Source organism: Mustela nigripes, chromosome 8, assembly GCF_022355385.1.
Source record: "Mustela nigripes isolate SB6536 chromosome 8, MUSNIG.SB6536, whole genome shotgun sequence".
Taxonomy (NCBI): domain Eukaryota; kingdom Metazoa; phylum Chordata; class Mammalia; order Carnivora; family Mustelidae; genus Mustela; species Mustela nigripes.
This window is the reverse complement of record NC_081564.1, coordinates 36,576,161-36,592,423: the sequence shown is the minus strand read 5'-3', so window position 1 is coordinate 36,592,423 and position 16,263 is coordinate 36,576,161. Positions and strand designations below refer to the sequence as shown.

Genomic DNA, 16,263 nt, shown 5'->3' with positions numbered 1-16,263 from the left:
ATAGTGTTCATAGGCTGGCAAAAATTTCATTTCGAAAGCTATCACATACGAAAGTATTCACCTGACTTCACTACAAATGAAACTGCATTGAATTCCTCAAATCTAGAAATGACACTAGAAAAATAAAACCTTCATGATTCATGAGTAATAGTTAAATATTTCCCCAGTACCTCATCTGTTTCTCTCCAGCTTTTGTGGAAGCATATTTTCTTCCAAAATGCATTATTACACCTACTAAATGGAGTACACGGACTATAATTAGGCCTTTGATGCTTGAAAATCTTTCCGATCTCCCCAAGGTCACTGTCCCAGTAAGAAAGGTAACAGTTTCATAGTGCAGATACCAAAGATATATAGCTTGAGATGAAGCCATAATAACCTTTGTCAGAGCCTGGAAGTTGCCTTTGTAACTAAATCATAATTTTGTTTTCTTGTAATTTTCTTCTTGGAAAAGTAAAATGAGTTTTGACAGAAAGCAAAAGAGAAAAAGATAATATAAGCAGCTGGTATTCTGCTTATTGAGTTTCTGCAATTCTCAATGTCCTTCCAAGCGCTCTAGGACTTCTAGCCATCTTAATTTGGTTACATTTCTTTTTCAAATCCAGCCTACTGTATAATCATTTTTTAAATGAAATAACATTTTGTTTCAAACCCCTTGTGATCCCTAGAAAACTTTTCATAAATGAAATCGTATGTGGAAGCTCACTATATAAAATACTGATTAAAGATGAGTCAGGAAGCCCGGAGCACACAGCTGAAAGGGAACAACTTGAAAACCACTTTAGACATATAGATCTCTAACTATACTATCAATGCACTGTCTTTTACCAAATAATTTATGCTTGGTTCAACCCTGGAATAAATGTATAAGGACAAATTTGAGCTTAAAAACTGGTGTTCTAACAAATGCTAAAAGCAATGTTTCCCTCAAAATGTATAAAACTAGAACACACACAGGCTCCATACAATTCACTGATTTTATCATGGTGTCCTGAACATTCAGATAGTCCCCGAGACTATGAGAGCACAGAGTTCCCACTTCATGGACGGATACAGGCAGAAATGAAGGACCCCACCAACTTCTGAGGTTAATGAGGTGACTTTCACTGCACTAGAGTGGGCTACCAGGATTTTCGAGAAAGAAAACCATTGTTAACTTTTGTGTAGAGGAACCATTGTAAGTGAATCACTTCCTTTGCAGTTTTAACTGAAAACAAGGCAAATTGGTTATGAATATTACACTCAACTTTAAAAAGAAAAAATCTAGAATAATTTAAAAACTGTCAAATGAAGTCAACATGCATATTGCTTAAAGGTGAGAGTATACTCAGATACAAACTTACCATTTTAAAAACTTTGGCAGGAACAGCATTTGTTTGAGTAGCTTCCAGATACTCTGTCCAGGAAAAATTTTCTGGATCAGGATAACCTGAAAAAATATATACACATATCAAAAGATTACACATTGACATTTTGATTTCCATGTACATAGCCCCTGTGCTAAGAACCTCACATACATTACCTAACTTGTCTATTTGCACCTCTGAGAGGGAGGTTAAAGGGAGCTCTCATTCCTTGGTTCATTCATTCACCCAACAAAGCCAAGGTAAAATGATGCTGTGCATACTTGGCAGAGCAAGGTTACACCCAGAAGTCCTTCTTGGAAGTTTGAAAAAAAAAAAACTCAGAATCACTGTCTGACTTCAGACCATGAACTGGTCATCTTTCTTTCTTTCTTTCTTTTTTTAAAAGGATCTTATTTATTTATTTGACAGAGAGAGATCACAAGTAGGCAGAGAGGCAGGCAGAGAGGAGGAAGCAGCCTCCCTGCCCAGCAGAGAGCCCGAAGTGGGGCTCGATCCCAGGACCCTGGGAGCATGACCCAAGCCGAAAGCAGAGGCTTTAACCCACTGAGCCACCCAGGTGCCCCTGGTCACATTTCTAATTCCTCCCATACCTCCAGTTCCTCCAATACTTCTGCCTCTATTAGGGTTTTATTCTCTTAATTACATCTCTGTAATTGTAATTTCCCAGGTTTACCATTTTTAATTGCAATTAAATATATATATATTGGTATAACCTGGCATAAAGCACTCTGTTTCAAAAAATTTCTAATCGGATTTCTTGTTTCCCTTCACATTTGTGTTATTTTATTCCTAATTACATTTTGTTACCTATTACTGTGCTGTTTTCTTTTTCCTTTAAAGGAATAAGTAGTTAGATTTATTCATCAGCTCTATTGTACTCATTTCCCTTTTCTAATTATTTTATATGCTGCCTTTATTCTTATTACTTTCCTCATATTTCTCTTAGAATTGTTTTTACTTGTGAAATTGAATTATAAAGAAAATTAATTTATTTTCATTTTTTAAATAATAGAAGCATTCAAGACTATGAACTTAATCATTGTTGCCCTTGAATACAGTTTCAGACACCTGGACAAACTTTTCTAACATATTTATTTTTCTCACTTTTATTTCTCAAAAATAATTATTGCTACGATCTGTAATTGTCACCTTCATTTAGTCACTGGCCAAATATTTATTTAAGAGATATCTCAAAGGTTAATTTTTGTAGATGTTTATTTATTTTTTAATTTTTAATTAATTTTTTAAAGATTTTATTTCTTTATTTGACAGAGAGAGAGAAAGAACACAAGTAGGCAGAGAGGCAGGCAGAGAGAGAGGGGGAAGTAGTCTCCCCGCTGAGCAGAGAGCCCGGTGTGGGGCTCCATCCTAGGACCTGAGCTGAAGGCAGAGGCTTAACCCAGAGAGCCACCCAGGGACCCCAATTTTTATAGTTGTTTGAAATATTAATAATAGTATCTAGTTCATCACATTTCAGTTTCAGAATGTCACATGGTCTGCCTAATTCCTGTTTGAAGACTTCAGGATTTCTTTTTGGCCTAATATAGTATCAACAGTCAAAACTTTTCTTAAGTATATACAGATATAGACATATATGTTTTAATGTATAATATCAATATGCATTAATTCAATATAAATGGCTATATTGTTAAAAAATCTGTTTATTTTTTATTTAAATAAAAAGCCTGAAGCAATATGCTAAAATCATTAAAACAGTTTTTCTGCACAGTGTTCTACTTTCTGATAATTTTTTCTTCATATTTAAACTTTTTACTAAAATAAAATATACTTAAAGAAAAATATACAAATCAAGTAAACAGCTTGAAAACTATTCACAAAATTAACATATCCCTGTAACCAGAAGCCAGGACACCACCTCCTCACTGTGCGCCCTCCCAGTCACTACCCCCTCTCCACAAAGGGAAACTCTCATCTCTAAGATTAGCTCAGCTAGTTCCATTTTTTCCTTTGTATAAATGGAATCCTATGGCATGTGCTCATTTGCGGTGGACAGCTTTTGCTCGGCACTCTGTGTTCATGGGGACTGCTGTATGCAGAATGTTTACTTTCACTGACGTATAGTAGTCCATTGGGTGATGGTTTCACAATTTATTTTTCCATTTTGTTGGTGATGGTCATTTGGGTAGTTTTGATGTGGGAACTATTATGGAAAGTGCTGCTACAAACATTCTAGTACATTCTCTGGGTGATACACACTGCAGCTGGAACGCATCCAGGAGTAAAACTGCTAGATCATGGGGTGTTTTGCTCCATATTTTGATGTTACATTACTTAACACAGAAAAGGATATGTAATGTTCACTAGTAACTGTGCTTTTTATTAAACACCAAAAAAAATGTCCCCTTTAGACACTTTGATTGCATTTTGCATCAAATTCTTTTTTATTAAAAATTAAACTGTATGCCATTCTGTTACTTTCTGTTTATGTTTTCTTGATAACATTTTCCCCATCTTTTAAAAATTATTTTGTTTCAGGTGCATCTATTTTAAACTTCTGAATGGATTTTGGAAAACATTTACATTTACTTTCAGAACTATAAACATGTTTTAAACTGGAATTTTTTTTTTAAAAAGCTCTCTTAGGATTCCCTTTGCTTTTTGCCCTTGTCTATATGTCCTTGTGACATACCTTCTGTTTCACTATTTCTATGCTTCATTTACTTTTGTAGCTCATATTTTTATATTTTTAATGACTGTCCAAACTCATTCCTTGTATTTCAACTCTCCACATTTCTGCATGGGTTCTGAATGTGTCCATACCTTGCCCCTTCAGCACCACGTCCCCTCCTCTCTGCTCCAGGTTCCCCACCAAGGGCCTGGGCAGCAGATTCTGTGGAATGGTGACTAAAGAAAGCAGTGTGCGGTGGACTGAGGAACAAGTGAAGTGACTAAGAGAGGAAGCAGTTAGAGTTGCCCAAGCCCCTTAAGGAAATCTAGCAGGGGACACCTGGGTAGCTCAGTTGGTTAAGGTCAAGATACCAGGGTCCTGGGATCAAGTCCCGCATCAGGCTCCTTGCTCAGCGGGTAAGTTGCTTCTTTCTCTGCCTCTGCCTGCTGCTCTCCCTGCTTCTGCTCTCTCTCTCTTTCTCTGATAAATAAATAAATAAATAAAAGCTTAAAAAGGAAAGAAAAGAAAGAAATCTAGCAGGCTGCTATGAAAGAAACCATCTTTTCACCCTTTTTGTGATCAGTAAGTAAAAATTTAAAAAAAAAAAAAAGATGTCACTTTTTTAAATGTTTCTGAAGCAATAACTGCTTCTATGGCACTCTCCAGAAATGAGTTAGATTTGTATAAAGAAAGGAAAACATGTATTATTTACATCTTCCCTGTTCAATGAGCCTAAGAAGAGAAGAATGTCTCATTGCCTAGGGAGGCCTACAAAAGCTACCTGCTCCTCCTGCCTTCCTCCAGGACCCCACTCTGAGTCCTGCTCCACCTCAGGGTAGGGAGGCAGTAGTGGGGCAACAGAGGAAGAGGCAAGAGCCAGATACTTTCACACAGCTGTGTGGCAATGAGACAGAAGCTTTTCAAGTTTGAATTCCTTTATGTTTCAAGAAATATGTAAGACCACCCCACGGAACAATACCGTTAACCTCTTCACTTGTCTCCAAGAAGCAACACCTAACTGGCTTCCCCATATTAGTAACTTCTCAACTGAGTATTCCATTTACACTAAGTCATTTATTCCTCACATATGCTGTGAGGCATCCCTGGTCACCCTCAGTTTATAAGTGAGGATCAGAACATTTGTGTCTGACTCCATTATCCACACACTCAACCACTGCTTCCCCTAGTACAGTAATCCAGAGCTCCATGGTCAAAAGAGGGTGAGGACTCAGGACTGGGATCGTGAGCTCCCCCTGAAGGCCAAGGTGTAGTATGGTATGGGTGAGAGTGGGAACATCACTGGATTGGATGCAGGCTGTTGATACAAATGAATTTGTTCACATCCCACCTCTTTCCACACTATTGAGACATTAACACTTCTGAAACAGGCAAAAGCTGAGGAAAGATGAGGTCCACACTGTGGCTGTGGGCACAGATGGTTGAACCAAACAAGGGAAATGTATCAGATACTGCAATCAAAGAACTACAAAGCAAGGCACCTGCCAGGCAGCCCCTGGATTTCCCCCAGGTACTGGCAGTTCTCTGGAGAAGGGGAAGACCCAGGTGACAAATATCTTCAATTAACGTTAGCAGATAGCTATGAGGCAACTAGCTGACAGCCAGAGGGAGGAGGAGGTGTGGTGGAGTAGAAGAGCTCGAGCCCCAGGGAGGAGAAGCCTCTCTAAAGAGCTAGGAGCTGTTTTAGAAGAAGCAGCACGACTATTAGGGGTAGTCTGAAAGTGCCTTCCCAAGATGGCAATGAGAAAGCCCCATGTGAAAAAGCTGAGAGATGGCGGTCAATCTCAGTGCTTGGAGTTACAAAAACCGGGGGTCAAGAAAAAGTCCGTGAAGAAGATACAACACACAGGGATGGGCACAAGAATGGAGAAACTTAACTTTCACTTAGGTAAGTGAAAACATACCTAAATCATGTCATTCCAAGGGCTATTTAAATCACTCAGGGAAAAGCATGTCCTTACCACTCCACCCTCACCTCCCTTTCACTCTGCTCCTGCTTCAGCAGGGACACAGCCAACTTCCTCCCTCCTCGAGGACCTGTACCTGCTTCTCTTTCACAGGGAAGTTCTCCCCATGGACCCTGGACTGCCAACCTCACCTCCTTTAAGTTGTTGCTCAAATATCACATCCTCAGTAAGTCCTTCCTTGAACTCCCTGTATATATACCCTCCAAATACATGTGCTTTCCTAACCTTATTAACCTGATTTTTTCTCCATAGCACTTACAACCAATTAACTTATTATATAAGTATTTTATGTATTTGTTCTCTCACTTTATAGGGATATAACTGCTTTACAACAGGGATTTATTCACCTCACTGCTACTTTCTCTGAGTCTAGAACAGTGTCTAGTATGTAATTATCACTCAATAAATACTTGGCAAATATTTGCTGAATGACTAAAATGTATTTCTTAGTAAGTTTGCATTTGATATTGTAGTGGCCATGAACAACAGATACATGAGCCAAAATTATATTGGTCTAGCCTCAAAATAATGAATGGAACGCTGATATATAGTTGTTTGCCCTCTGGTTTTGTTCCGATGTTCAGAGGCGCGATGCTCCAGCACTGGTACCGGCCAAGATTCCAAATAGCTCTAGAGACTGGACAGTACCAAAGGAAGGGCATCTGATTTGTGGCATCTGTACATTCCCCTTGTATTAGAAAGAACCACTTATGCATCAGATTAGTTACAGACTCTTATAACAACATTCTCCATTATTTTACGTCCAGAACAACAGCCTCAAAAGAAACATAATTTTGCCACTGGAACAGTCTAAAGAATTATGGTCATGAATAAACAGTAAAAACCCTTAAATGCCTGGCATTCTGGTCTGTGTAACCTGCCCCATGGAACCCAGAGAAGCATGACAATGATAATTATATCAGTGGTCAGTCTAGGAACCAAAAATTCTGGGCATCCTGGGACAAGCAGTTTTTAGGTAATGGACAATAGTCCTGTTTAATAATCAACAGTAAGAAAGGATGTGTCAAGAGTCTTACTGAGAAGGGTCAGTCAGCACAGACAGGGTATTGGTGGCTTTAAGAGGGCACTTCATTTAACTCTTCATTGTACTGATGAGGAAGTGAGATCTGGCATTTCAAGTGACTTGTCTGAGGCATGACAACAGAAAACGAAGCCAAAGTGAGCACCTTGCTCTGCTGACCAGTGAGCTACAGAAACCCAGACTTCTAAAGAGTTGTTCTGAGGTTTGCTGAGTGTTCTGTAGGCTGCTGGGCACAAAGACCACGGGGAAGCACCGGCAGAGGAAAGAGAACCATGGAACCAGTCCTCCTGAAGCCCTCCGAGGCTTTGGGCGTCATTTTGAGAGAGTGGATTTTCTATGTGGGCCCCTCAGACACTGCCTATTTATTTCTCTGTTTCCAGTAGCTCTGACAAGGCAGGAAAGTAGCTCCTCCGAATGCCCAGGCCTCCCAGTAGTAGACTGTCCACAGTTCTCCCTGACTCCACTCAAAAGGTTCTGCACACATGGAGCAGCTCTTTGCGAGAATGATCTTAACATCATGGAACCACCAGCAGCCCGTGCTACACAGTGGAGCACTATTTAGTACAAAAGAAATACAAGACATGAGGACAGCAAGTTGTCTCAATCACTGCTAAACCTAATTCAGGTGAACTCAATTTTGCTTTCAAAAAATAGGTTGAAACTGACCTCACAGTGATGGTACTTTAGACGTTAGAAGTCTTGGACTCATGTTCAGCTCATCTCAATCAAAATTAAAACATCCTTTCTGAATAAAGAGTACAAGTTAAACTCCCTAACATTTATAACAGGATGTCAGATGTGTTCCTTGATCGTCAGATCCTAAAGCACAGAGAACTTCCATCTATTGGATAAACAATCCATACTTCAAGTATTTTTCAATAGGAGCTTATTTGTAATTGATTGTTTTGCTCAAAGCTGAGATGAAGTCCATTAGGAATAGACAAGGTAATACAGTTCTTTCTCTGTCTAGTGAAATCACTTTCAAAAAAAAAAAAAATCCAGACTATACTAGATAAGCTCCCAGAAGAACTTGGCTCCAAAAGGATCATAGCTCCCACAGCACCGAATCCAACCCAGTACTTGGTAATTGACAGGCATTCAAGATGGGGTAATTGCTTCTGTTCCTCTATATTCCCCTGTCTCTCCCTCCCTTTCTGTCTCTGTTTGTCTCTCTCAGTACCTCACATTATAGAAAGCCTATTGGTTATTTTCTGTTTCTCCCTCAAGTTCACCAACTAACATGATGAGTAACATCATGATGAGTAACACGTGATGTTACTCAGATTCCACTGAGTAATGTTCCATAACTAAAAATCTTTACATGTTATGTCTATATCGTTCTTTGTTATATTCTTAGTTCATAGCTGGGTCTCATGCTTAGTAGGTACTTAACATCTGTTCTGATAATCAATAATACACATTTTTCTCTGAACCCTTACATTCCTTACGATAATAGAATCTATCCATAGGAAAGCGCAAAATGCCCTTTAAAATATAGTAATTTTATGTGCCTAAAAAATGTTAACAGTTAATGTTGCAAATAAATGCAAGATTTATTTATATTATAAATTTTTAATGTAATTTTAGCTTTGCAAAGAAATTATGAAATTAAAATAGTTATTTGGTATCAAAAAATAATTTGCTAAAGTATTTCTATGTGCTCTTCAAACATCTAAGATATTTGCTAATAATATAGCCAGCAAATTGATGATTCTAGAGAATCTATGGAAGCCAACTGCCATTACTCCTATACACTACATTTCATTACTTCTCAAAATATAAATTATTATAGTTTTATTTCTGGAAATAATCTTGCATTTAGCATACATTCACAACCAATCTGAATGCTAAACTTCCAAAAAAATGTAGAAATGAGCATATACATTTAGCTCCATTCCCCTTCTAAATGCTACCAAAATATCAGTAAAGGCTTATTTTTTTATTTTTTATTTTTAACATCTTAATTTTATTTTTTTCAGTGTTCCGAGACTCATTGTTTATGCACCAAACCTAGTGCTCCAAGCAATATGGGCCCTCCTTAATACCACCACCAGTCTCACCTATGTTTCTACTCTTCTCACTTCCAAAACCTTCTGTTTGTTTCTCAGAGACCACAGTTTCTCATGCTTCATCTCCCCCTTCAATTTCCCCCAATTCACTTTTCTTTTCCTTCTATTGTCCTCCATGTTATTGTTTATGTTCCACAAGTAAGTGAAACTGTATAATTGACTTTCTCTGCTTGACTTATTTCACTCAGCATAATCTCCTCCAGTCCCATCCATGTTGATGCAAAAGTTGGGTATTTATCCTTTCTGATGGCTGCGTAATATTACATTGTACATATGGACCACATCTTCTTTATCCATTCATCTGCTGAAGGGCATCTTGGCTTCTTCCACAGCTTGATGATTGTGGACACTGCTGCTATGAACATTGGGGTACATTTGGCCCGTCTTTTCACTACATCTGTATCTTTGGGGTGAATACCCAGTAGTGCAATTGCAAGGTCATAGAGTAGTAGCTCTACTTTTAATTGAGAAATCTCCATACTGTTTTCCAAAGTGGCTGTACTAACTTGCATTCCCACCAACAGTGGAAGAGGGTTCCCCTTTCTCCACAGCCTCTCCAACACTTGTTTCCTCTCCTGTTGATTTTGGCCATTCTAACTGGTGTAAGGTGGTATCTCGATGTGGTTTTGATTTGAATTTCCATGATGGCCAATGTCGAACATTTTTTTCATGTGTCTGCTAGCCACTTGTATGTCTTCATTGGAAAATTGTCTGTTCATGTCTTCTGCCCATTTTTTGACATGATTATATGTTTTTTGAGTGTTGAGTTTGAGGAATTCTTTATAGATCTTTGATATCAGCCCTTTGTCTGTTTGTCATTTGTGAGTATCTTCTCCTATTTCATAGATTGCCTCTTTGTTTTTTGACTGTTTTATTTGCTGTACAGAAGCTTTTGATCTTGATGAAGTCTCAAAAGTTCATTTTCGCTTTTGTTTCCTTTGCCTTTGGAGACGTATCTTGAAAGAAGTTGCTGTAGCTGATGTCAATGAGGTTACTGCCTATGTTCTCCTCTAGGGTTCTGATAGATTCCTGTCTCATGTTGAGGTCTTTCATCCATTTTGAGTTTATCTTTGTGTACGGTGTGAGGGAATGGTTGAGTTTCATTCTCCTATACATAGCTGCCCAATTTTCCCAGCACCATTTATTTAAGAGACTGTCTTTTTTCCACTGGCAATTTTTTCCTGGTTTGTCAAAGATTATTTGACCATAGAGTTAAGGGTCCATATCTGGACTCTCTACTCTGTTTCACTGGTGTATATATCTGTTTTTGTGCCAGTACCATGCTGTCTTGGTAATCATAGCTTTGGTGTAAAGCTTGAAATCAGGCAACATGATGCCCTCAGCTTTTTCTTTTTGAACATTTCCTTAGTGATTTGGAGTCTTTTCTGGTTCCATACAAATTTTAGGATTTTTTTTTCTAGCACTTCGAAGAATGCCAGTTGAATTTTGATTAGGATGATGCTGAAAGTATAGATTGCTCTGGGCAGTACAGAAATTTTAACAATGTTTATTCTTCCAACCCATGAACATAGAATGTTTTTCTGTCTTTTTGTGTCTTCTTCAATTATTTTCATGAATGTTCTGTAATTCCTCTAGTATGATTCTTTAGCTCTTTGGTTAGGTTTATTCCAAGGTATCTTATGGTTCTTGGTGCTATAGTAAATGGAATCAATTCTCTAATTTCCTTTTCTATATTTTCATTGCTAGTATATAAGAAAGCAACTGATTTCTGTGCATTGATTCTGTAACCTGCCACATTACTAAATTGCTGTATGATTTCTAGTAGTTTGGGGGTGGAGTTTTTTAGGTTTTCCATAGAAAGTATCATGTCATCTGTGAAGAGAGAGTTTGACTTCTTCTTCAGCAATTTGAATACCTTGTATTTCTTTTTATTGTCTGATTGCTGTTGCTAGGACTTCTAGTACTATGTCGAACAACAGTGGTGGGAGTGGGCATCCTTGTCGTGTTCCTGATCTCAATGGGAAGGCTGTCAGTTTTTTCCCACTGAGAATGATATTTGCTGTGAGTTTTTCATAGATAGATTTTATGAAGTTGATCTTTAATCTTTAGGTTCCAAATGTGTCTCTTGTAGACAGCATATGGATGGGTCCTGTCTTTTTATCAAGTCTGCAACCCTGTACTCTTTTATGGGGGCATTTAGGCTGTTCATTTTGAGACTGATTATTGAAAGATAAGTTTTTATTGACATGTTGCCTGTGAAGTCCTTGTTTCTATAGATTGTCTCTGTAAATTTCTGTTCTGTCACTCTTGGGTTCTTTCTTCTGTTATAGAACAACCCCTCCTCAATATTTCTTGTAGTGCCAGTTTGGTGGTCACGTAATCTTTTAGACCTTGCCAGTCTTGGAAGCTCTTTATCTTTTCATCCACTCTGAATGGCACCCTTGCTAGATAAAGTATTCTTTTTTTTTTTTTTTTTGATAAAGTATTCTTGGCTGCATGCTCTTCTCATTTATTGCCCTGAATATGTCTTGCCAGCCCTTTCTGGTTTGCCAGGTTTCTGTGGCAGGTCTGATGTTATTCTGAAGGCCCTTCCTCTGTATGTAAGGAATCTCTTCCCCCTAGCTGCTCTTAAGATATCTTGTCTAAAATTTGATTTGTGAATTTCACAATTAAGTGTCCGAATGTCTTTCTAGACTCGTTGATCTTGGGGTGGGGGTGTCCTTTCTGCTTCTAAGACATTAACAGTTGTTCCATTCCCCAGATTAGGGATATTTTCATCCAGTATTTTTCAACTGTATCTTCTAGTATTTTCTCTTTCTCCACTTCCTCAAGGATCCCAGTAATTCTGACACTGGAATGTTTCATGGTGTCATTTATTTTCCTAATTCCGTTTTCATGGCTTCTAAGTTGTTTTTTCTAGACCTCCTCCTGATCCTGCTTTTCCATCAGTTTGTCTTCTAGATCACTAATTCAACCTTCTGCCTCAGTTACCCTAGCTGTTAGAGTATTTAGATTAGATTGGATCTTTTAATAGCTTCTTCTTCTTTTTTTTTTTTTAACTTCTGCCTGATTGGCGCTCACTTCCGCCCTTAGAGATTCTATGTTGCCACTGATGGTCTTCTCCAACCTAGCCATTGCCTGGACAATTTTTACCCTGAATTCGATTCCTGACATATTGTTTATGTCCGTATCCAATAGTTCTGTGGCAGAGATCACAGTCTATGGTTTTTTCCTCTGTTGGTTATTCCTCCTAGTCATTTTGGTGAGAAGTGGTTAAGGGGATGTATAGCTGAATACATCAACCATGATCCAGTCAAGGTGTCCCTTGGAAAGTTTCAGAACAACTGGAAGTGACCACCAAGAAGAAAGATGAAAGAAAAAAAGAGAGGGGAAAAAAAAAAGAAAAGAAAAAATCCAGCCAAAGTGAATCCCAAAAGATTTATAAGGTACATAAACCAAAAACAAACAAAAAGATCAGCAAAAGTAAAAGACAAGAACAAGAAAAAAAAAGAAAAAGAAAAGAAAAACCAGTCAAAATGAACCCCAAGAGTAAGAGTTATATAGTATAAAAACAAAAACAAATACATGGAAACACTGACATAAGAGTAAGATGGGAAGGTGATTATAAGTCCTTGATATGGGCAAGGAAGGTTATTTCAGTACTTCCTGGGTGTATCTTGTTATCTTTGTTAAAGGACTCAACTTTCCAGAGATACAGGGAAATTAAAACTGATTTATAGACAGAGATAGTATTGAATAGGGAAAAAGGATTACCTTGAAGCTTATGTCTATACATATTAAAAAAAAAAAAGAAAAAGAAAAAAAAACCCAGTTATATGTATGAAAAATGATTAAGTTAAAAAGTTACTATGTAATATGGTATATTAAATATCTATTTGTAATGGTGAGTAGGTTAAAAAATAAAAGAATAAGAATTGTGAGAACTAATTAAAAAAAAAAGTTGTATCTATGAAATATATAGGTTTGGGGGGGCAATACCAGGGTTTATTATATTGGTTTCTCCTGATGTTGGGGTTTTACAGTTTTATGGGGAACCTGTGGTTATTTTCCTCTTGTTCTTTTGGCTTGTCTTCTGGGGGAGGGGCCTACCGTGTTGTTTTTCAGTCACTCTTGGTTGGGCTGAGTCGCCCTGCCCCCTAGCAGGGGGACTCTGTGGAAACCAATTTTTTCAAGTTGTTTTGTTCTCTGGAGGGTTTTGTTCTTGGGCAGCTACACCCCCCTTTTCAGAGGGCTAGTACAAAAAGTAAACTGTCCACACCCAGTCCTCCACCTCAGAGAGAAGCCTCAGTCGACTCTCCTCCAGATGGTCCAGAACACACATACTCCCCTCTGCAATCTCCTCTGAGCACCACAACCTCCCATGGGCGGTGCACACCCCCAGCCACCATCTCAGGGGTTGCCAAAGGCCCCACTTGTCTCTGTAACATGTGCCACTAAAACCACAGGCAATTTTGGTCTGGGGGAACCCAATCCTGGTGGCTGTTGGGACTGCTATCTGGGGTCCATGCCCACAACCCAGCAGGTGCAGTTTACAGAAGGCTGCCGGTTCAGGGACCACCAGCCAGTGCCCACACCACCACGGGAGAGTGAAGGTGCACCCAGCCCAAGTGGTGGTGCAATCAGTGGAAAGCCATGGGCCCAGGAGGATTGGAGCTCCCACTGGATTCTCTTAGGCACAGGTGGTCCTTGGCTGTGACTGTCCTGAGACCATGGGCTTAGGACCATGCCCATGGCCACCTATTTCCACCAGTTGCCCCTTAAGACTTTTTGCTCTTTTTTGTGCTTTTAGCCAGACCCCAAGTTAATGCTGTTTCCCAAGCACAGGGCACTTTCATACTGGGATATTACTTTCTTGTAAGTCGCTTCTGGTTTCTCCCTTTCCCCTCTGTTTATCCTTCAATAACATATTGAGCATTCCCACTCCACTTAACCTCTTCACAGATGATTTCCTAGCCTCGTAGAGATCCAGAAGTGTATAATCTTACATCTCAGGCTGATTTCATGGGTGTTCAGAGTGTTCTGGTAGATATTTAGCTCACTTCAGGGGATCTGTTGAACAGGGTCTCCTACTTCTCTGCCATCTTGCCCCTCCTCCCTCAGTAAAGGCATTTTTAAATGAATACTTATCAACAGAGAAAATGCTGAATTAATTTTGATGCAACACATAATGGAATATTATACAGCCTTTAAAAAGAATCAGAACTATACCAAATGAGTTGGAAGAGATTTGCCATTAGACACATCTGAACAAGATAAAAAGACAATGGAAACTATGTATATAATATAATCCCATTTTCCACAAGCAGTTATTTTAAAAGGATAGGGGTTCATAAATACATAGATATATATGTATGTGTACATGTATATGTAATCATATGAGACTGAACAAATATAGAGAGCATAGGATTGCTAATAGTTCAACCACTTTTTCTTTTCCTCTTGGGAAAATAAATTTCCTAGACTCCCATGATGTTAAGTGTAGCTATGTAACTGAGTTCAGGCCCATGCATGTGAGTGGAAATGATGTAATAAGCCACTTCTGAGTTGGGCCCCTAAATTTATCTCATGTGCAAACATCAGTTCGTTTTCCATTTTCAGCCTTTGCCAAAGGATCTCCAAGGACCTGGGGGAATCCCCAGTCCCCAGACAATTACATGGGGCAGAACTAACTATAATTATACTATTAGAGGAACAAGAAATCAATTCTTAACATGTTAAGGTACTAAAATTTTGGAGTCATTTGATATGCTAGTTAGTTTATGATAATTAATACAGAAGGTTTAGCACCAATTGTGATTTCCTTCAGAGGAGTAACTAACTTGAGTGGAAAGAGAAACATAATGTTTTTAAAAATAGGAAAAATAAAATACAGTTTACAAATAGATAAATACAAAATACAATACCAGTACAAGGATATAAAGCCACATTGAGAATAGGTAAAAAGACAAAAGCAGATGAGAAATGTCAACAGAAATCCCTAAAGTGTGAAAAGGAAACGAGTGAGAATTGACTTCATGGCACTGAGATAGCTAAAACAAATCTGTTAATGGAGCAAGTTAATTTATGTTATAGAACCCTGGAACTCTTCAGGAGCTGCAGGCTTCAGATACTTCTGAAAGCAGCAGTGTGGAGCTAACTATTAACTTTATTAAACTCCTAACAGAAACTGTCAGGCACATTAGATCATCCTCCTTGCCCCATACAACCAGGCAACTATCACTCTGATATTAAGGAAAGGCTGGAGGATTTAGTCTCTGGACAAATTGAAACAAAGAAGTTATAGACTTTGGGATCTTACACAGTGACGAAGTCTATTCATGGAACAATGGCTACTTGCAGTATCTGGATCTCAACTTGCAGGCAGCCCTCTTCCCCAGTCTCAACAACTCCCACGATCTCGTTCCCCACCACCCACCACATACACACCTCAGTCAGGAGGAAGAAGGAGACTCTCCTGTGGGAACTGACCCAAAAGTCCTAGTTATGACATTTTTGGGGCATCCTCTAATTCTGGCTAACATCTCAGCACCCCACAGGGACACTAAATTTCAGAAGCTCCATTAGAGCACCCAGAGATTTTACTCTGCTTCTCAGGACTTTATTCTAAAAAATGAAAGGACAACTAAGATTCACCAGAGATCTGAAAAACCCAATAAATAAAATACTAAAACAAGCAAAAACGATTTATAAAAAAGAAAATTGAGAAAAGAGACAATATAAGGAACAGAAGATTTAAACCAGTAGATTTAAAATATAGATGAACCTCTAACTTATATCCTTAGAAAGATAAGATTCATAAAATAAGAATGTTATTGGAAACTAAGGGTGAATGCCATTTCTGTGTAGAATGTAGAAAGCTACAGAAGACTGTTAGTCCCCAATAATGAGAAACACCCAGATACTCTGAAAAATTATAAATTTCCTAGAACCCATCAAAGAGCTGAAGTTCCAAGGAAAAAAATAATGGAAACATGGAGTCAAGATGGCGGAGAAGTAGCAGACTGAGACTACTTCAGCTAGCCAGAGATCAGCTAGATAGCTTATCTAAAGATTGCAAACACCTGAAAATCCATCCGCAGATCGAAGAGAAGAAGAACAGCAATTCTGGAAACAGAAAAACAACCGCTTTCTGAAAGGTAGGACCGGCGGAGAAGTGAATCCAAAGCGACGGGAAGATAGACCCCGGAGG

General features: G+C 38.6%; 1 protein-coding gene across 2 annotated transcripts in view; it reads right to left on the bottom strand.

The window, feature by feature from the left end:
- Window positions 1-16,263, bottom strand: part of L3MBTL4 (L3MBTL histone methyl-lysine binding protein 4) — a 453,622-nt gene that overhangs the window by 236,351 nt on the left and 201,008 nt on the right. For both annotated transcript variants that reach the window (XM_059409232.1, XM_059409233.1), the window contains exon 11: window positions 1,344-1,429. In XM_059409232.1, the coding sequence (XP_059265215.1) occupies window positions 1,344-1,429 (86 nt within the window). The remainder of the gene's footprint in view (window positions 1-1,343; window positions 1,430-16,263) is intronic.